The sequence below is a fragment of the Mauremys mutica genome, chromosome 8, assembly GCF_020497125.1.
Source record: "Mauremys mutica isolate MM-2020 ecotype Southern chromosome 8, ASM2049712v1, whole genome shotgun sequence".
Taxonomy (NCBI): Eukaryota; Metazoa; Chordata; order Testudines; family Geoemydidae; genus Mauremys; species Mauremys mutica.
This window is the reverse complement of record NC_059079.1, coordinates 9,453,274-9,475,240: the sequence shown is the minus strand read 5'-3', so window position 1 is coordinate 9,475,240 and position 21,967 is coordinate 9,453,274. Positions and strand designations below refer to the sequence as shown.

The window sequence follows — 21,967 nt, the reverse complement described above, 5'->3', positions numbered from 1 at the left end:
GGGTGGGGCTGTTCTTCACACGCTCAGCAACATTTCCCTGTTCCCGGGGAGGGGGCGATTCAAAGCTCTCCAGTTACCTGGCAAACAGCGTCCGGGACAGCGGTGCCCCAGGAGGCTGGGGTTTGGGGGTCCCAGTGTGGCTCGTTTGGGGCGTTCCTCGGTGTCTCCGTGTAAAGGGGGGGGCGCCTTCCCTCTTCCCCCTGTTACAATGATTAAGATTTATTTCCCCTCCCGGGGGTAATCCCAGACAGTGTTTTAGCCAAACCAGGGAGCCGCTGGTCAACATCAAAGGCCCGCAGAGCAGAGCCCACTTTTCTGTGGATGGGCACAAGCGCTTGGAGGAAAAAGAAATTGTAGAGTAACAACTAAAGGCTTTCTTGTGCAGTTATTTTAAGGGCTTTGTTCAGTGCCTGAGGGGGGATGCTTCCATTTGTTCGGGAGGGGATTCATCACATGCCCCTTTCATGTGAACCAGAGGTTAACAACCTAATGAGCACTTGGTGAAGAGATGAAGCGTGTAAAGAGCCCGGTTTTTTTTCCCCAAATCCTGCGCTGCTGTCCTGGGGATGTGCTACACTAACCTCGGCGGGGCTAACAGTCTCAGCACTTCCAGCGGGGAGCCCCTGGAAGGCAATCCGAGGTCCAGCAGCGCTCAGGCCGGGCGAAAGCAGCTAGACAGTCCGCTTCCAATACCCCACCAGGGAGCCGAGGGGGCTGAGCCGCGGTGCTACATATGTTGGGTCAAGTCTCCCCATTGTGAGCGTGTAAAAAGGTGTAAAAACTCAATCATCTGTAGCTCTTTAAAGGGAGGGCTTACCCGGGATTTGTTGCATAATGGATTGTTAAAAAAGTAGACGGTTGAATTAAAACTGTTCCCTAGTCACTTTTAATTAGACCACTCTATTTAATTAGCAAAGTTGAAACATGCAATTAAAATTAGCTCAGTTTAGCACATATTTGAAGGGAACGGGGACGCGTCTCCGGTTCCTGCGAAAGCGAGTGGAAGGAGGAATGGCGGAGAAGTTTGAGTCTGTACGTGAAATGACTGGCTGGAGGTAATGCACCCAGAGACCATCTGCTAGAAAACGCGCCTTCCCCCCCTTTAATTATGAACCCGCTCCTAATGTCGCTATAACGCCCGGCCTCTGGCTGAGGCAGTTGCACGCCGCGAGACTTTTCTTGTTAAGTTTGAAATACAGATCTGCTTCCTAACGCACCCAGGCTGGGTCTGGCCGATTGCTGTTGCTGAGTTCAGATATCACCCGTCACATTCATGCCTAGGACTGCACTAAATTCGTCAGCTCATGTCGCCTTCACACTATAGCTAAGAACCAGGAATTGTTGCTAAAGGATACAAAATACCGAAACTTCGGTGGGACTAGGGACAATAAGGAAACCATACACTGATCTTAACAATCATTATTTCTCCACACTTCAGCCACACTTTGTCACTGGAGAGCAGAGTAATCGACTTAATGATGTTTAAAAATTTTTGAAGCCCCCAACTAAGGGAATTTCTCTCTTCCGCCATTCAATGAGCTGATGAGGTTGCTCTTACTGGGGGAGGAGGGGCAGCAATGTACATATTTTTTAGTGGGGGAGGGTAATTTTCATTCTTGCAATATTGGTTTGGGGATAATTACTTTTAATGTCAAAAAGATTTAGTTTAATATCATCTCTATTAGGCTGCTGGGCGGATAATTAAAGTGAAGATGATAGCAGCAGGGAAACAGATGGTATTTGCTTACTTTGATTCAGTAGGTAAATAATGAAAAAGTCAATGGCAAACCCCCTCGAACAATTGAAACCTTAAAGAGCACTAATATTAGCAGGTACTTACAAACTATCTACTGCTAAGAACGAGATGAAAATACACTAATCAAGAACTATATTTCTCTGGAATGCTTCCGGAAGCCACTGCCCTCACTCTCTCGCCTACCCACCAATGGAAGGGCTCTTTTTAATTAAGATTTTATGAACTGTAATTGGGAATTGCGGCCTGACCGTTGTGTGCAGTTATCTCCAATTTTTGCAGCGTAGCAATAATAAAGATAAAGATAAAGAATGCCTTTTAAGTGAACAATCTGCAATAGCGGTGGTGTGGAAAATAGGCATTTAGAAATACTAGGTCTTTTTATTTAAAGTTGTGTCTCAAAGTTTTATGTAACTAAACCAAATAGGGGCAATTTAATCACGTCCGTTAACGTCACGTGTTTTTTAAGGCTCCCAAATTCAAATACAATAATGGTAATAATTAGTAACGGGGCTGCTTATTTAAAGCAATTAAGGAACTTTCTCTCTTTTGACTTTTAACGAAGTAAATTTATTTTCTACGGATTATTCGGCAGATACTAAATCTAAATCATGAAACGAAGCTGAGCTCCAGCCTTTTAACCACCTAGTTTGTCTGATGTCCCCTCGGTCGGGGATGGATTTGTTAATAGCTAACACGAGCCAGTCATGCCAGGGGCCCGATCCTGCAGTCGGCCTTCAGATGAGACGTTTGTTCCCGGGTCAGAGGCTGATTGAACGGGTGAGTAAAACTCCCCGAAAGTTTCTTTCTCAAGTGACACGGTAGGGCGACATGAAATGAAAAGTTCCCGGGCGCTTAACACGAGCCAGCCTGCCTGCGCCGGGCACCCGAAAGGACATTAAAGCCAGTTCGAATCCAGACTTCGCAGCTAAAGGACCATTATACCCTGAAACGTCCCGAGAGCAGCAATTCGGCCCAAACCCTGTACCAAGGGCCATAGGGGATCAGAAGAAAAACAGTATCCACAGGCCAAGTCTCCCCCTCCCCGCCTCACTCCAGCGCTTATTGGTGACAACACCCTCACCTAGGCTTGGGGTCTGCATTTCAAATAGCCAAGGTGACATACGCCAGGCCCTGTGCCTCCTCTTCCAGGGGTCCAGGCAGCTCGGCACACAGGGAAATTCAGCTCCCGGGAAAGCACAAGCCCTCCTCGTGGCTTAAAGGGGGTGGAAATAGCTGCCAAAGCCCGAGGGTGAGCGAACCGGTCTGTGGGGCTTGAAGGTTGGATTTTGTTAGGTTTGTAAGTCTGGAGTCCCCACTCCCCACCCCACCTCGCGGTTCGGCCCACTGCAAAAGCGATGGAAAGATGGATACTCTTCTGGCTCGTAAACAATCACCCCCCCCCCCGCCCCAAGAAAGACACAAGACCAGAGATCGAGATGGCGATTTTATTGTGTTTGGTCAAGTACAAAAGAGACGCTGTGAAAAATAAACAGCGCACCGCAGTCCTCCCTTCACACGTATCGCTGGATCATCCTCATGGCCAGTATAGAGAAAACCCTTCATCGCGGTGCCTTAGCAGCTCCATGGCAAACTGTGAAAGTGAGGAGTTAACGCTGATTAGAGGGTATGCGGAATTGATCTAATTCACAACCAGTTGTATTTTGCTTGAATTAAACCTTTGCAATGGCTCCAGGCTGGGGGGAGCATGCACTGCAGGGCAGACATCTCCCGAAAAAACCACGGCGGGAATAAATGAGTCTTGTTAAAATCTTCAATCAGTCAAAAGCGAGGCTGGGGTCCCTGGCTTTTAAATCCTTTAAAGGCACTTAACAAATAAACGCTGCCGCGAGGACTTCACATGTCCACCAAGAACCAAACTCGAACGAGGTGAAACGGAAAGGAGCCGTTTGGTTTAACCTTTAATTACTGTGCTGAGATTCGGCTTTAGCGCAACAAATGTTTCCTGTCCAACAAGGGCGCTTTCTTGCTAGGATGAATTTGAAACGAGTTAGGTTTAGACATAAACAGTAGCGCGTACAATTAATATTCACGTGTACACCCTGTTTCTATGCGTATCTGAGCAGGTACACGTGCATGCGTTTGCAATGCGGGGGGGGGGGGCGCGTCGATAGACGGAAACCTAAGTAAAACCAAGCAATATATCAGCTAGCTTTTAACAACTGGTATTGTTTCCAACCACGTGCTGCTGCTTAGGGCCTCTTTATACCCTCTGTTAGTAAAATTTTTTTCAATAAATAGCGACTATTGAGATGTTGGATCGACACCGCAGCCAGTCCAAACGGTATGAAGGGAAATATAGCATTTTTAATTGGGATACAAATTATGTATAAAATGTGTGTAAATACATATCTCTATATTATAGTGTGTATATATAGTATAATCATTTTGTCTCTATATATCCACACACTTATACAATATATAATAGAGCTATAGAGGGAGACGTATAGGTAAGTAGGTAGATATGTATAAACGCATATATATATGTATCCAATACATTTTAAAAAGGCTATTCCTGTTCTTGTAATCTCACCAGAGGGATGACAGTTTGAAAAATTCCTGTTAAAAAAAAACCAATTAAATCCCAGTAGCTGGTTCGGGAGCGGCTATTTTTGCCATAGGTCATCTCCAAACTATGTATATAATACATGAGGTCATTTTTTAAAAAATTCCTTAAATGCAAAGGATGCTCGAGCCCTCTAATTTAAATGTAAGTTGAAAAGGAAGAGAGAGGAGGGCATAACATACGCTGTATTCTGTGTTTGTTAGTGATCACAGAATGCCTCGCGGGGCTATTTGCAGATAAATTACAAAACCAAACAAGTAATTAAACAGCTTTGCAAGGAAAAAGGGAAACACGTTCTGCGCAATAAGCCTAGATAAAATACAATACAAAAAGTTTCCTATTCAGTCTGATCCAATTAAACGAATTCCCAACTAAACCCGGAGCTCTGATATATTCTCCCTGGAGAATAAAATTAGTGGTTGCAGATAAAATTAAAGCAGCTATTTTGACTTCTTGGCTGCATTAAATAAAGGTGTTATGACACCTAGCTACGAGAAGCGGGTGGCAGCTTTCAACACCCAGTCTCAGCCGTCCGAAGGGAAAGCTTCTACTTTATTTTTAAAGTAAGAAGAAATGATGCAAACATCAGACAAATATCAACGTGTCTGCAAGATGCGATGCCTTGCCATTAGTATTTTTCAGCAAAGAGCTGCTTCCCACAGAAGAACGATTACAGAGGAAGCAAAAAGCAAGGGCATTATCCGCTGCTATTCTGCAGTTAAGCGCTCGCAAAACCACCCAGGCTCACCATCCATATCCCCTTATATTGTCAGGTTTGGATTTTAATACCCTACAAGGAAGGTGGGGGAGGTTAACAAAATGAAAGCGAACGAAAATTATTTTAGTTCTTCACATACTCCGCTGGGAACCCCGAAGGGTTTCAACCAATCTATTCAGAGCACTCGCACCTCAGTGCTACAACTTGCTTCCCTAGCATAGAAAATGCTAACTCCATACGGAGGGACCCTGTCATTGCAATCGCTTAACTGAGCCCCCGGAGCACTGCCCACCCTTTCCTTAGCTGAGCGGTCTAAGCAAGGCGTTGAGAGGTGATACATTCCATGCTAACAAAGTGCAATCGCTCCTTCTCGATTCTCTGTAAACCATTGCTCGTATTTTCATTCATTATCGTTATCAAGGGCAACAAAAAGGCACAAGAAATTAACAAAATAATAATGATTATTCATCATCGAAGAGCCTTCGTGTGGAACACAGAGCTGGGAGCTTTCGCCCAAATATTCCTTCCAGAAAATGAGAGGTGCGTTAACTTCACAAGTTCCAAAATCCCAAACCTGCTACTTCCTCTCAGCGCAAACTGATTACCAAGGAGGAGGACGTCGAGCCAGGGTGGTTAATGTTAAAACGAAAACTGGACACAATTACCAGCACGAAAGCCCAGTTGCTCAAGGAGGTATACACCCTGTTTGAACCGTCCCGTGGAAACTCAAAAAAAGGTGCCTGTTGAATTTGTTATTAAACAAATAGCTACTCATTAAAACCAGGAGAGACACAACGAACTTTTGGGGGAACCTGATTCATTTCTCCATATTTTTTTAAATTAAATAAAAATTGAAAATCATACTCACCTCTCAAATACCACCTATTGCAGCTGTACTGGTAAAATGCACCTGCAGTTGTAAAGTGAGTAAAAAAAAAAAGTTAGGTTCTACTGTACAACAAAATCGCCGAGGGGAGAGCGGGCACCTTAAATTGAATTGTCACTTTACATGATATATTCCCCCCCCCCCCGCCCGCCCCTTGGACAAGTGACAGTGGAAAATCTGAAGTGCAAACCACACAATTGGTCAGGCAACTACTGTTTTAAGCGGATTTAAAAACTACCAGGCAGTGAGAAATCAGACAAATTTCACAAACAAACACACACACTTAAATGGAAACTATTTGTCATATTTTTTTGCAACGCAACTCCCTTAGCAGGACCCTCCTAGTTTCCTTAAAGCCCAGTTTATTTGAGAGCAGCTTCGGGCGGACACTGTAGACAAGCCAGTGGCCAATCAAAAGGGCTCGTTCCTCCCCTGGCCAATAGCAGGCGCCACATTGTTGTCAAATGTTGTCTAATGGCAACGTAAGGCGCAACAATAGAGCGAGTGAGCGCGGGCGCCTGGGCGAAGATCCTTATCTCCTGGCAACTCTCGCCCTGCAAGTGTCACACATGCGAACTTGAGCGGAGTGCGGGGGGACCGGACTGGGGCTCGGCGCTGGAGGTCTGCGCGCCTGGGGGCCGCGGGGGAGATGAGCAGAGGGGGAGGGCGAGGCTCTTTCGCTGCGCGCCTGGGGAAGTTTGAAGTTGCAGCTGCCTGAGTCCTGGGCGCGCCAGGGCGCGGGGCTCGGCGGGTTGCGTTTTCCGCTGTGTAGTTGGTTTAGGCGGCTCGGCCGGGTGAGTTGTGCCGTTGTCCTGCGCGGTCGCGGGGGGGACTCATGTTCGAGGGGCAGAGCTAACTTGCGGGGGGGTTGTTGTTGCGGTTTTTGTTTGGTTTTGCAGAGGACGGTCAGGTCGTTGCAGGGTTTGTTTCTCTTGGATCCCGACCCCGTGGCGCTGTTGGCAGGGGGCAGGGGGCATCGCTCTGCCGGACTCGGGTCAGGCTGGTGAGGGTGGGTGCTGTTTGTAAAGGTGTCAGTGGATCACCGCAGGGGGAAACCGGTGATTGGTGACACATTAAAAAAAAAGAAACTAAATTCAAGGGACTCGGGTTTTCCTGGCGGCAGGAAGCGGACAAGGGTGAGCAAGGGAACTCCCTCTAGCCCCGGGTCTTGCGCGCCCTGACATGGGCTCGGCAGCGCCCTGCCAGAGGTGCCCGGGCAATAACGGAGCCAAGGGGTTTTAACTCCCTCTCCGCAGCGAGAAGCCGGTTTCTCCAAGGGCCGCAGTTTGCTCTCGAGGGACTGGATAGGAGAAAAGGGGTGGGGGGTTGTTTGAAGGGCATTGCACCCCCTGACAGGGCTGGGGCGTGAGGGGCACTTAGATACCCGCTTTTACTGGAGATCCGGGTGTTTACAGTGCCCGGGTGTTTACAGATCTATCTATCGTGCCGGCGTCTAGGCGGGTGCTGAGGGGCCACTGCTTTGGGGGCAGCTTTGCAGGTTTCCGGGTTCTTCCCCTCCCGCGGCCAGGATGGAGCTGAGATCGGAAATGCCCAGCGTCCCCTCGGCGCCCCCTCCGGTGCCCCCCAGCTCGGTGGCGGCCGCCGCCGCGGCCGCCGCGGCCGCGAGCTTGCCAGTGAGCGTGGCCGGCAGCCTCCTGCGCGGCCCCCCGCTGCTGCTGCGGGCGGCCGAGAAGTACCCGCGCACGCCCAAGTGCGCCCGCTGCCGGAACCACGGGGTGGTGTCGGCGCTGAAGGGCCACAAGCGCTACTGCCGCTGGAAGGACTGCATGTGCGCCAAGTGCACCCTGATCGCCGAGCGCCAGCGCGTCATGGCCGCGCAGGTGGCGCTGCGCCGCCAGCAGGCGCAGGAGGAGAACGAGGCCCGCGAGCTCCAGCTGCTCTACGGCACCGCCGAGGGGCTGGCCCTGGCCGCGGCCAACGGCATCATCCCGCCCCGGCCGGCCTACGAGGTCTTCGGCTCCGTCTGCAGCGGGGCCAGCGGCGAGGGAGGCGCTGGGGGCTCGGGTAAGGGAGCGACCCCCCCTCCGGGAGAGCTAAGCGGGGGGGTGTCTATCTACCTACCTACTATCTACCTACCCCCGTACACCCCATCCAGCCCCCTACACCCCATCTATCTATCCCCCTACACCCCCTCCATCCCCTTACACCCCCTCCATCCCCCTACACCCCATCTATCAATCCCCATACATCCCCTCCATCCCCTTACACCTCATCCATCCCCATACTCCCCATCTATCTATCCCCCTACACCCCCTCTATCTCTCCCCATACATCCCATCCATCCCCCTAAACCCCCTCCATCCCCTTACACCCCATCTATCTGCCTATTCCCATACACCCTGTCATCCACCCATTTATCCCTCCCCCTACACCCCCTCTATCTATCCCCATACATCCCCTCCATCCTCCTACACCTCATCTACCTATCCCCATACACCCCCTCCATCCTCGTACACCCCATCTATCTACCTATTCCCATACACCCTGTCACCCACCCATTTATCCCGCTGCATACACCCCCTCTATGTATCCCCATACATCCCCATAAACATCATCTAATCTTCCTACACCCCATCCCCATATACCCCACCTGTCTATCCATCTACATACATCCCATCTGTCTGTTCCTATACTGTACTATCGCTCCCTATCTCTCCATACACCCCAACTATCCATCCCCAGCCACTCCATCTGTCTATCCCCATACACCCCCTCTATCCATCCATCCCTTCCTCCCCATACACATCTATCCATCCATCCAACCAACCAACCATCCCTATATCAATCTTTCTCTCCCCATAGGCCCTGTCTATCTCTATACATCCCCTCTATCCATCCATCCCTATACCTATCTATCCACCCCAATACACATCTATTTATCCATCCATCCTTCTTGGCCTAATCCTGTCACCCTCTCTGGTTTATAGGGATGGGGGGAGGGGCATCTGATGGAAAACCCACTCTAGGTGATTGAGTGACTGATTTCAATCTTGGGTCCACAGCCAGAGAGGGCACCTCCTTGCTTCAGGCTGGAAAGTTGCCTTCTGGGGAGGGACTGAATCCAAGCCAGAGTCCAGGCCTGCAGCCCTGCAGGGCAGGGACTGGTCCCCACTCTCCGTGTCCTGAGGCACAAAACGGTGTCAACAAATGACAAAATACTCAGTTCCTCCAAGTATCTCCAGTGGCAGAAATCCAAGCGGCTGAGGGTGGGTGGGAAGGGGCCTGGGGACCCAACCTCCAGCTGCTGGGATCCTCTGGTCCCTGTGGCCAGAGCTGTATCTGCCTTTGTTGCAGCCCATGTCTCCCTAGGCCCAAGGGCCCCTTCTCCGTGGGGCTGCGGCCCTGCACTCACGGGGCTCCCTGCTTTTCCTTGCAGACTCCAAGCTGCAGAAGTTCGACCTGTTCCCCAAGACGCTGCTGCCCAGCCGGGCGGTGACCGCGCAGCAGGCGGGCGGGAAGCCCCTGTCTCCGGACGGGGAGTCGGTGCCGGGCACCTCCTCCCCCGAAGCTCGCCACGGCTCGGGCTCGGAGAACGGGGACGGCGAGTCCTTCCTGAGCTCGCCCGTCTCCAAGGGGCCGAAGGAGGGGGAGGAGAGCCCGGGCTCCATCAGCCCGCTGGGCTCGGACTCGGGCTCGGAGGCGGAGAAGGACGAGCAGGACCCGTCGCCCTCGGCCGGCGGCCGCCAGCGGACTCCCATCGACATCCTGACGCGGGTCTTCCCGGCGCACCGGCGCAGCGTGCTGGAGCTGGTGCTGCAGGGCTGCGGCGGGGACGTGGTGCAGGCCATCGAGCAGATCCTCAACAACCGCGGCCCGGACAAGGGGCCCGAGGAGAGCTGGGCCCGGGACGGCGCCCTGCAGCCCAGCCCGGCCGCCGCCGCCGCCGCCGCCCACCACCGGCCCCTGATCGCCGGCACCATGAGCCCGGCCATCGGCACGCTGGGCAGCCGCTCCGCCTTCTCGCCGCTGCAGCCCAACGCCGGCCACTTCGGCGCCGAGGCCGGGGCCTACCCGCTGGGCACCCACCTGGGCCTCAACCCGCTGCGCCTGGCCTACTCGGCGCACAGCCGCGGACTGGCCTTCATGGCCCCCTACTCCACCGCCGGCCTCATGCCCACGCTGGGCTTCCGGCCGCCCATGGACTACGCCTTCAGCGACCTCATGCGGGACCGCTCCGCCGTGCACAAGGAGCAGGTCTACTCCAGCGGCCTCTACGGGCCCGTGCTCAACAACACCCCCGAGAAGCAATAGGCGGAGCCCCTGCTGGGGAGCGGCGCCCGGCCGCCACGGACACGCTCCCTCCTCGCGGCCCAGCTCAGGCCTTGCAGCCAAGGGCAGGGCTGCCCCCCCCAGGGACTCCCTGCAGAGAGAGCGAGAGAAAGAGGGGGGGACTATATGGACACCGACTGATTCGCCCCCCTTCCGGCCCATTCCATGGTCGGGCAGGGCGCAGACCCCTGCTGCACGGAACAGAGGGTCGGGCAAAGCTGACAAATAATAGGTGTATTAAAAAAAAAAGGTTATAAAGGTGCACTTTCATTGTTGAGATGTTTGTCACTCTCTTTGTTGCTTATGGCCATAAGCATGGATCTCCTTGGTGAATTGTCAGGTGTGTGTATATATATACACACACACACACATACATATACATATATTTATATATATATGTATACTAGCAAGTGTATAATGTTATAAAATGGAAATCTAAGTTATTAATGTAACTTGTAGGTGAACTTGGTATTAAAGCTAAAGGTTAGACAGCTCTCATTGTAATACTTACCAGGTATATAGATTAAATATATTGTAAAATTGAAAAGCCTTCCCGCCCACCCCTTCCAAGAAATGTTATAACCTGTATATAACATTGGAAAGTAGATATATTTGTAACTGTCCGTAGGACCCAGCCGCCAATGCTGTATAACGGTTTAATGAGCCTCTTCATTTGTGATCTGCAAGAAAATTGCTTTCTGGTTCCAATGTAGCAAACTTCTTACCGTTTCTAACAATTACTTTCTGTGTTTCCATTTCATAGAAATACTAGAAATAAATGTTATTTTCTATTAAAAATCAGTCTTACAAATGGCAAATGATATTTTATGGAACAATGTTTTGGCAAACCCAGTTAACAAGCAAAGTCAATATTCAAGGCAGATTAATGCAAATAATTTAGGAACTTTCTGAACCTGTTTATTAAATTTTATATCGTGGTTGAAGCAGACAATCTGAAGTAGACATTTAAAACACACACACACACACACACACACACACAGACAGAAACGCAGCATCCAGAAATGTACTTTTCCATCAAAATGTCAAATAATTTAATTTCTAATTCTTCATTTTTTATTTGTTTAGAAAAAAACTTCTCAAGTGCATTTTTAGGGGATTTTCTAGTTTGGGGCTTGCTGATTTCTTCCCCGTATTTAGACAATCTGACATTATCCCAGGGAAAGGCAAAGAGTATTGTTAAAATAATTGTGTTCGTTGCTGCATATAGATGCTGGATCATCCTGCGACTGCAGCGACGAAAGGGGAACCATTTCTTTTCATTTGATGATTGCAGATTTTAATTGCTTCTATATGATCAAGATAAGAAACGGGCAAATAAATAATATTAAAGACAAGTTGTTTAAATAGCAAAATTCTGTTACGGAATCAAATCGGGCAAAACAAAATCAGCTTGTGGTTTTTTTTAAAAAACTCGAATTAATTTTATATTGGGACCGATCCTGATGTCTTAAAACGCCCTTTAATTTCAGGAGGAAGGGTACACGAACGGCACTATTATCAATCGCATTGGCAACATAGCGTCCGATTATTCTTCAAGGCAAATAGAAGAAATATGCTGTTTTTCTTCTTTCACTGAATATAAGAAAGAGCGTCAGCAATAGCTTCGTACAATGCCCCGATCCTCCAAAAAAAAAAAGTGATTGGGGAGGGCGGGGGGACTTTTCTTATCTGTCCTGGGAGCGTTTGGCCCAGGAAAACTATTACTCACAAAGAATAAGTTCAGTGCATGGTTGAATTAAGACTGTAAAAGCTCCTAAAGTTGGTTGGTATGGAAACCTAATCCCACCAAACTGTTCTGTGGCACAGCTGGACTGTTTACTTTCTCACTTCAAATATAACTGTGTAAACATTGGCTTGAAACTGACAGTGCTGTTCCTATAAACCAGTTAATATATTGGTGTGTATGAGACGAACTGTGTGTCTTCATGGTTATTGAAAGAAGCCCAGGGGTAAAATCAAAGAACCAGAGCGAGTACCGTGCGATTCTTCGTTGCCTTTCGCAATTGATCAGGTTGGCAACAATTTTAAGATTGTTCTTTTGGGGAGTAAATAGGACAGATTACACCTAGGTAAATACTTCTGACCCCGCTCCAACCCGACAGCAGCCAAATCAATATCACAAGGGGAACTTTTTAAAGTCTCGTGTTCCAAGAGTGGGTGAAACTTAATATTACTACAATAAAACGGTTTAATAAAGAAGGGCTTTAATAGTGAGCTAATTTGATTGAGTTTCCTAATTCCACTTTAATTGGAAAAGGAGTTGTCTGTTTGGTTATAAAGTGCCAGGGTTATTGTAGACTGGAAAAAAAAAAGATGGACTTTGAGCATCTGAATAAACTTTTTTTTTTGGCAGCTGACTTTCCCCAGGATGAGTTTCCATATCTGGGATTATGAATGGGCTACAAAGAACTGCTATTTCAAGCAACCAGGTTGCCACATTTCTCCCTTTCTAGCCTTGTTGAGAGGGGCTTAGGAGGTGTTGGTTTAACTCAGCTCCCTTTTTAATTATAAAAGCCATTCTTGTGTAGTTAGCCGAGCCGGACAATTTATCAGAATTGTTGCTGTTTCTTGGAGGTTTGCTCGAGCCTGGGTTTATACAGCCCACAATGGGGATCATGATGATTAAATTTCATAGGGATAGTTTAGGCTGTTAACTTAAAAAAAAAGCTGATACATTGTCCCCATTGAAGTAATTCCCCGCCTGGACAAAAAAATAATCCCCCAAGAGTTGAGTTTGAAGCTGCTGCACACAGGTTCCTCTCTGGAAGCCTGGGGCAAGGCGTGAAATATTCAGCTCCCCTTTAGAATGAAATTAAATACTTGCTCCTGAATAAAAAATTCGCGGAGCGGAGTATAAATTATTTGTGAGGCAGAGAGAGGCTGGAAGCGAGCGCTAGCAAACTTCCCTGTTAATTAAATCTTAATCCGCTGGTTGCAGGAAGCGGTGGGGCTGGAACAGAGGCTGCGGTACATACAGTAGGACACGTCCCGCAGTCATATTAACTGCACTTGTGTTTAATAGGAATCAGCCCTAATCCACAGCATAATAAAGAACAAATTAGACTAACCATTTAGTAGCGAAATGACATTCCTTCACCTAGGCGGAACACAAACCTGCTCTCCAGCCGCCGGCAGCTTGGTGGGACTGTGTCCTGGGGGGGTCAGGACAACCCACCCTTTTAAATACGGGCTTGGGGACTGGCAGCAGGAACGGGAGAAGGGGGAGTTAGAAACTCCCGTATTAACCTGCCCTGCAGTTCCCCCCCTTTTGCCGGTTCTTAGGGGCCCAATTTTCTGCGTATCCCGGGCGGGCGGGCGCGGCATGAACCCGTGTCGCGGCGAGCCCCGTGGCGGTGCTAAGCAGCGCGCACTGCAGGGTGGGCGCCCGGCCGCGAGTGCTTATTCTGCCGCAGGCGGTCTGTAAACCCAGGGTGGGGTATTCCCCCTCCAGGCATGGGCAGCTCACCCCGCCATTCCCAACACGCCTTCCGAGGGAAGCAGCGCCTTGGCCCGGCAGAGCTTTCCGCTGCATGTGGGAGCCTGCGGGGTATTTTCAGTCAGCTGCGAGGCGCCGCTGGCCTAAAGTCAGCGCAGAAGTTACAGGGGGAAAGGGCCAGAAGAACTTCCGAGCGGGCACAACGGCAAACCCTCCTGGCGGGGAAACTTGGTGCAAACGCCGCGCCGTGCCGCGCAGCGAAGCGCAAGAGGCGAGGAAAGCGCGCGCGCTGGCCCTGCCTGGAAGGGGGATTCATTCATTTTAACGGTGACCAAATAATTCCGCCTCTTGGAAGGAGCCCGGCAACTCGAGGGCTCTGAAATCCTCCAGGGCAGCAGCAGCCTCAACTTCCCTTCCTCTAGGCGGGAGACAGGACTTGCGAGCTACACCATTGGCCTTGTTTGCTGGCAGTTCAGGCAAGTCGCTCGTAACCCCCTCTCCATAATCCACCTGTCCCCACCAAGCCGGATCTGGCGCCTGGGGAACCCGCACGCACTAGCTTTGGTGATTGCAAACGTGGGGTGGATCATTCCTGCGCACGTTACAGGCCGCGCAGCGCAGTTCGCGTATCCCTGCTGGGGGAATGATTCTGGGCAGCGCAGCCCGGTGATGCCTGCGGCGGGACCCTGTTGTAATGCCTGGCAGGAGTAGCAGGGCAAATACTTGTCATGATTTTATGCCTAGTGTGCTTGACATGGAAACCGCCGGGAAGCCCAGCGTTGTCTTAAACTAGAGAGGGGGAAACGGGTGTCGATTATCAATCACTGTCACAGATTTTAGCCTCCCAGCGCCGGGACATCCACCTGCTGGCCCCGCTTTTTACAGTGTGTGATGAACGCATCGATCTTAGGCATCGGGAGAGCAAGTCACTTTCACACATGCCGCCTGAGGCGGCCCAATACATTTCAGGTGTCACAGACCCCCCACCGCGTGGTGATTTTCTGATCTTCTGGCCTGTAAAACTATCCTCACACTTACCCACGGCGCAACCCCAGACACTGGAGCCTTATAACATCGAGCAGAATTTGAGTAAATACAGCTGCCTCCTAGTTTGATGTGGATGTCAGTGCTGTGAATTTGGTGAAAACAATAACTGCAGACAGAAGCCTTTCTCCTCTCCCGTTCCCTCACCAATGACTATGAGCGCAGGTATCTTCCTCGCCGGGTATTTGCTTCATAGTGTGGTGGATCACAACCGAATAGCGAGATTTTCTCACATCTCCCTTGCCATTCAACAGAAATTTCCCTTCCTATTCCTGATCATGTAGATCCCTCCCCCATTCCCAAACAGGTGGACACCTGTTTCATTTGTGAGCTGGTAACTCCCCTATGGCACCCACAGCAATTGCTTATAAGCAAAAATAATACCAGGAAAGTATGTAACATATTTTAATATGGAAAAAAGGCGGAGCCAGCACGTTGTGACTAGTCAGCTCAGGAACCACCAGCAATGGCTCCTTTGGTCACTATTTGTGAGCTACTGCTAGGGAAAAATGCTTGTGAAATCACCGTTGTTCGTGCCATGTGAACTCACGATTTCCAGCATTTGGCTGAGTTTCAGCACACCCAAAAGACTGGCTGTGTTAGATTGCTACAGAAGTAAGGAACCCATTAGTGGAGTTACATCAGAGATGAATCTGGCGCAAAGTGCCATTGGTATGCATATTAATTAGAGCGCCTCAACGTTTTTCATTCTAAACCTTTTAAAATTAAAATTGGAAAATTAGTGAAAAAAATAGATATTTCAAAATTTTTTGACACAAAGTTAAAGCTATTTTTTTGGATTTTTGAAACAGTAATTTTTTTTGTTTTTTCTTCTCTTTTTCTTCCTTTCTACCTCTTTTTCAGTGGCAAAAAAGGAAAAGTGTAGTAGTGGCAGGGGGGAAAACAGAGAGAAAGGGGAACAAACGAAAACTAAAACCTGAAAATGTTCAGCTTTGATTTTGATTTTTTCACTTAAACATTGGGAAAATTCCCACTTTTTAAAAGAAAATTGCAAAAATTAATTTTTAAAAGCTATTTTTATGCAACATCATTTTCAGCCAGCTCCAATATTGGTATTTCCCATGTTCCTAGGGTGGGGAAGGATAAATGCAAAGAATTCTCCTGACAGAAGATGACAGGTGAGTTTCTGAGGGCTCTGATATATTTGTGCTTTAGACATGCAGTTTGAGATACAAAGTATTGACAGGAGCCTTAATAATAAGGACATTGCCAAGCTGTGAGAGAAGTTAAGACGAGTGAGTAAATGGGGAGAGAGCTGGATCGTGGAATTTAATATAAATGTAAGCGGATACTGCTGGAGAAAGCAAACCTGAAAGTAAATTAAACCTTCAATAGTGTTAGAGGTGAAGAAATAGAGGAGAGAATCTTTGGGGTATGTAGTAATTGGAAGAGTGTCTCCAGGGTAAGGGAGCTGCAAAAAGGGTACACTGCAGACTTATGCTGGTATAACTATGTCCACACCCCTGAGCAGCGACCTAACCACAGGTGTAGACAGTGCTATGTCTGCGGGAGAGCTTCTCCTGCAGGTGGATTAACTACCCTGACTGGAGATGCTCTCTGGTCAGTGCAGGAATGTCATCACTTTAGCTCTGCGGCGTGCGGCTGTGCCGATGCAGCGTTGGAAGTGTAGACGTGCCCAGAGTACTGGGCCATACCCGCTGAGCCAGCACTCTGGTCACTGCTACTGCAATTAGTTGCCCCTTGCAAAACTGGATATGGGAACTGTGCCAGACTGAGCGATTGAAGGTGGGCTGGCGAGCATTACAAAACGAATCACCTCATTAACTCAGAAGGCACAAAGGCACCAGAAGGAAGTGGAAAGAGGTGAGAGAAAGTGAAAGAGCAGTAGGCTGCTGGGCCATGGACATAAGTGGTGTCTCCCTTGCTGGGCTTAGGAGCTGTAGCGCCCCCGGAGTCTGGTGAAGCTGCTGCACAAGCTGTAGGGGATGAATGCTGTGCATACATCACTGGCTGTTTCACTTGAAGCCCGTCTCTGAATAGTTTGTCTGGAAAGAGGCAGGAGCAGAACTCAGATATATTGGTGGTGGGGGCTATGTAAGTACCTAGATAGCTTGAATTACAAAAAAACAAGGTGATGAGTGTGCTTAGGCTATGGTGGCTAGCACTAGGCACCAAAAATGTAAGTGAGGGTATTCAGGTTATTAAAGGGGTGCTGGCAAGGGCTACAAGAGGTATCTGAAGATTATAAGGCTCTGATACTCAGACTGAGGCTGGGGAGCCAGCAATGTGTCTCCTGTGGCTCTTTGCAGCGTAGGATATTAAAACACTGGGTGATTTAATGATTAGACACCAGGATGCTTTTACTATGTTATTAACCAATTGTAGTTGATATAATAATAATACTTGGTCATTTTGCTGTGAGAATAATTTCTCTGTCTATATCTCTATATATTAGTAAATGAAACAATGAATTCACACTACTGTGGCTTTTTTGAATAATGTTGATTATTAATTTGACTCTTGAACTACTGAGGTCTGAGTATGTGACAGGCTGGATCACAGAAACCCCCTTGGGAACTGCCAACTGATGTGCCAAGACTACTTCTGCCCCTGCTTTCCCTGCCAGCTTGGGGCTCCAGCACCCTGTCTTGTTGAGCCAGACATGCCAGTCTGCTCCAACACTGACCCAGGGTCTGAACCACGTGCCCTAAAGCTGCAGACTTAACTGAAAGCAATTTAAGAAGTGTGCCTGTCTTTAACACTCAGATGCCCAACTCCCAATGGGGTCCAAACCCCAAATAAATCCGTTTTACCCTGTTTAAAACGTATACAGGGTAAACTCATAAATTGTTCGCCCTCTATAACACACAGCTGTTTGCCCCTCCCCAGTATTAATACATACTCTGGGTTAATTAGTAAGTAGAAAGTGATTTTATTAAATACAGAAAGTAGGATTTAAGAGGTTCCAAGCAATAGCAGACAGACAAAATGAATTACCAAGCAAAATAAAATAAAACATGCAAGTCTAAGCCTAGTATAGTAATAAAACTGAATACAAATAAAATCTCATCCTCAGAGATGTTTCAATAAGTTTATTTCACAGACTGGACGCCTTCCTAGTCTGGGCATAATCCTTTCCCCTGGTCCAGCTCTTGTTCCAGATCAGGTGGTAGCTAGGGGATTTCTCATGATGGCTGCCCCTTTTGTTCTGTTCCACCCACTTATATATCTTTTGCATAAGGCGGGAATCCTTTGTCCCTCTCTGGGTTCCCACCCACTCCTTCTCAATGGAAAAGCACCAGGTTATAGATGGAGTCCAGTTCAGGACTTCATTACCCACTTGCCAGCACACAGATATACAGGAAGACTTACAAGTAAAACAGAGCCATCTACAGTCAATTGTCCTGGTTAATGGGAGCCATCAAGATTCCAAACCACCATTAATGGCCCACGCTTTGCATAATTACAATAGGCCCTCAGAGTTATATTTCATATTTCTAGTTTCTCGATACATTTATACAAATAGGATGAACACACTCAGTAGATTATAAGCTTTGTAATGATACCTTACAAGAGACCTTTAGCAAGAAGCATATTTTAGTTACATTATGTTCACACTCATCAGCATACGTTCATAAAATCATATAGAGTGCAATGTCACAGAGTATTACTGTTATAAGGTGTCTGCATGAAGAAGGCTTTAAGAGCTTCCCATAGTCAGCAAGGGAAAAAATAATAAGAGGGGACTAGACTGCAATAGATGTTTTAAAGAGAGTCATATGAGGACTTTGAGGTTTGGAGAACAGTACTGGCTGCTGTATAAGAACTAAAATAGATTAGACACTAGACCATAATGTAGGAGAATGGTGTAGTCACCAGCTGAAGCGGGTAAAAGATATTTCTGTAACACTTAACTGCAAATTGCACAAGAGCAAGTACATCCAGTGAGATAAAAACACACACTGCATCCAGAAGTGCCAAGAGGCAGTAACAGGCCTGCCCCCAACGTGCCATCCTGACCTAATTATAAGAAATCTAGCAACATAAAACCTAGGATACACCACATGGGCATTCTAATGTTTGCTTCAGTGAAGCTATGCCTGTTTATACCAGGTGTGAATTGGGTACACAATACAGACACGACTCTGATTAGACATATAGGTTTGGGTTATCTCAGTTTGGCATGCTGTTTTGAGAAGTATTGGTTTATCTTAGATGTGGATACTAGAATCTTAACTTAGGTAGGGTGACCAGATGTCCTATTTTTAAAGGGACAATCCTGTTTTTTGGGACTTTTTCTTATATAGGTGCCTATTACCCCCACCCCCTGTCCTATTTTTTCACAGTTGCTATCTGGTCACCCTAATCTAAGGTAATGATGACTCCCTGTAGACTCTGAATTGTGAGGAAAAATAATGCTTCCTGAAGACTATGATGGCACCTGGCAGGCCCATTTTGATGAGCTGGAAGAGATTCAAGCATTAATTCTTTTAGATATGGCCAAGTGTGAGAAGCCTCCTGATTCATGTATGGCTAAGGTGGCGGGGGAGGGGAGAAAGAAGACAGGATTGGGGAGAAGAATTGTTTCCTGACAGCACATGCTCGCAAGGAGGTCTGCCCATGGCTGATCTTCAAGTCAGACCTGGCTGCACTCAGATGACCAGAGGCAGAATAGGGTACCAGCACCTTGAGGTGGTTTCCTCTTCTCCTACAGGGCAGGTGGAGGACCAAGGAGATGGCACCACAGATGATCCAGTGGTGAGAAGAGTTCTGGAGCGGTGGGACCTGGTCTATGAGAGGAAGACTGACTGGGAGCAGCAACACTGGCATTGAGGCAGTGCTGGTATAAACTGGACCTTTGTGCAATGGAGGAGCCAGGGATCTAATGATCTAGAAGCTGGGGATAGAACACAGAACACTAATTCCTTGTGGGGAGGGGCATAGATGCCAAGGGGAAGGGGGTGTATCTAGGATACTGATTCCTATCTCTCAGCCTTTGAGAAGGCATGTGCCTTAAATTGGGTAGACCCCATAGATTGTTTCTATTTTCTAATCCCCTTGCTCAGAGAGAAAGCCCTAGAAGACTACAGCCAAGTGGATAGACAGACTGTGGGGCTCATGAACCATTTAAAATGCCTTTGCTCCTTACGTTTGAAGTGACCCCCCACCCCTCCAACTTACAGGAAAAGATTTTGGGTTTGAAAGCAGAAGGGGTTGTCTCCTATAGAGGTGGAAACTGATCTGGGGAACAATATCTTATCACAACTGATCTCGCTTAGGATTATTAGCAGGTCCCTTTGGAAACTGAGGCCAGGCTTAAATCTACATTTATCCCCCATTGGGGATCTTTGAATTCTTGGTTTTATCTTCTGGCCGCAAAGTGGCCTCAGATACCTTTCAGATAGGTTACTGGAGGGGGTAGATATTTGTACTTTTGTCAAACCGAGGAGGAATATGTTATCCATGTGGGGAGAATGCTCCACTGCATTCGGCTGGCATGACTGACTGTAAAAGTGGAGAAGTGTGAATGGTAGAAGTGGCCTCTCTTGGCCATATAGTGGAAAGTGGCTACATTAAGCTTGAACCTGCAAAGGTGGAAGCTATTAAGAACTGGTCTACTCCAGAAACTGAGAAGTCAGCCCAATGCTTTATTGGGATGGCAAGTTATTACAGGAGACTTGTCCCTCTCTTTAGATTCTAGGCTGCACTCATCACTGATTTGTGTAAAAAGGGTAAGCCTGACAAAATGGATCAAACCAATCAATGTTAAGGGGATGTCTCTAAACTGAAGAAACCCTCAGTCAGATCCAGTTCTGGTAAATCCATACTTTGGCTCCCTCCAGGGCTTTTATAGATGCTTTGGATGCTGGGCCAGGTGTGCTAATGCAAACTGATGACAAGGGGGAGAGGCATCTGATTGTGTATCTGAGAAAGAAACTACTCCCCTGAGAAAATAATTATGCACTGTTGAGAAAGGAGTATCTTGCACTTAGGAACTTAGAGTTGTATCTGTTTGGGCAGTATCTGACAGTGTATATCAGGGGTAGGCAACCTATGGCACGCGTGCCGAAGGCGGCACTCGAGTTGATTTTCAGTGGCACTCACACTGCCCGGGTCCTAGCCACTGGTCCGGGGGACTCTGCATTTTAATTTAATTTTAAATGAAGCTTCTTAAACATTTAAAAAACCTTATTTACTTTACATACAATAGTTTAGTTATATATTATAGACTTATAGAAAGAGACCTTCTAAAAATGTTAAAATATATTACTGGCACACGAAACCTTAAATCAGAGTGAATAAATGAAGACTCAGCACACCACTTCTGAAAGATTGCCTACCGCTGGTGTATATCAACCACTTCTATCTCCCTGGTTATAGTAAGCAAAAGTATTTAATGCCAAATTACTGAGATGGAGTCTAGAACTTCAAGGTTATGATGTGGAAGTAGTTCATGTTAATGGGAGCATATCTGTAATAGCAGACGTGCAATCCCAGAGGGAGATGTGAGAACTTCCCAAGGGTCAGAGGGGAAGTACCCTGCTCATTTCATCTTCATCTGGGGGAGAGATGTGATGGATTGGTATAGCTGTATGTCTATATCGAATTGTGACTTTCAGTTTGGATTGTAACTGCCATTTTGAAGAATCTGACCCACATTTTGAGTATGTAACTCTAAGTAGATCTGTCAGGGTCAGACCCAAGGCAGTTTATTGTAATGCCTGACACCTCCCTGAAGTGCTAACACAAGTCATCAGCTGTGATTGTCTTCTAATCCAGGGGGCCCACCACGAGGGCAATGGTTTTGCTATAGTGGAGCCAGGCTGGAGGCAACTGTTGTTCCCAGTTTGGACTCCAGAACTTCCCTGCTAACCACCTGACTAGAGTTTTGCAGCTGATTGGCTGGTCACCTGACAGAGGGCAGAAATCTTATTTAAGGGAGGATGTGCTCTAGGCTCTTTCTCTCAGTCTCACTAGTTGACCGTTGCCAGACAACAGAAGAGGGTGGGCGAGAGGCCTTACTTGCCTGATCCACTAGCTGGCCTGAGGACTCACAAGAAGAGGTAAGTATCAACTCAAGGGAGAGAGCATACAGGCTTCTGTTCCCCGCCCCCACCAAAGATCTGTAACTCTTGTATGTTTTAAGAGTAAATGTTACTGTGGTTAAGAAGCTCCTCTGCAAAGCCTGTTTTCTTTGCTTTACCTGCCACATCATCCCTAAGGGTTAAACTATAAACCAGGGAAGGTGG

The 21,967-nt window shown here is 47.9% G+C and overlaps 1 protein-coding gene and 1 long non-coding RNA gene across 9 annotated transcripts in view; one reads left to right on the top strand and one right to left on the bottom strand.

Annotated features, from left to right (window-relative positions):
* Positions 1–3,247: 3,247 nt before the first annotated feature.
* LOC123375846 lies at positions 3,248–6,464 on the bottom strand. Its single transcript, XR_006581592.1, has 3 exons — positions 6,268–6,464; positions 5,927–5,968; positions 3,248–3,347 (listed from the first exon to the last, which is right to left on the bottom strand). It is a non-coding gene; the product is annotated as an uncharacterized LOC123375846 (long non-coding RNA).
* DMRTA2 (DMRT like family A2) overlaps positions 6,450–21,967 on the top strand; it is a 94,338-nt gene continuing 78,820 nt past the window's right edge. For 2 of the 8 annotated variants that reach the window (XR_006581584.1, XR_006581587.1), the window contains exons 1-2: positions 6,450–6,738; positions 19,432–19,560. Coding sequence is in view for 3 of the 8 variants with exons in the window: in XM_045027162.1 (XP_044883097.1) it covers positions 7,474–7,969; positions 9,342–10,216 (1,371 nt within the window). In the remaining 5 variants the exon portion in view is untranslated. Of the gene's footprint in view, positions 6,739–7,376; positions 7,970–9,341; positions 10,422–19,431; positions 19,561–21,632; positions 21,782–21,967 lie in introns of those variants that run through there. The other 6 variants (XR_006581588.1, XR_006581585.1, XM_045027162.1 and 3 more) reach the window with 5 other exon arrangements.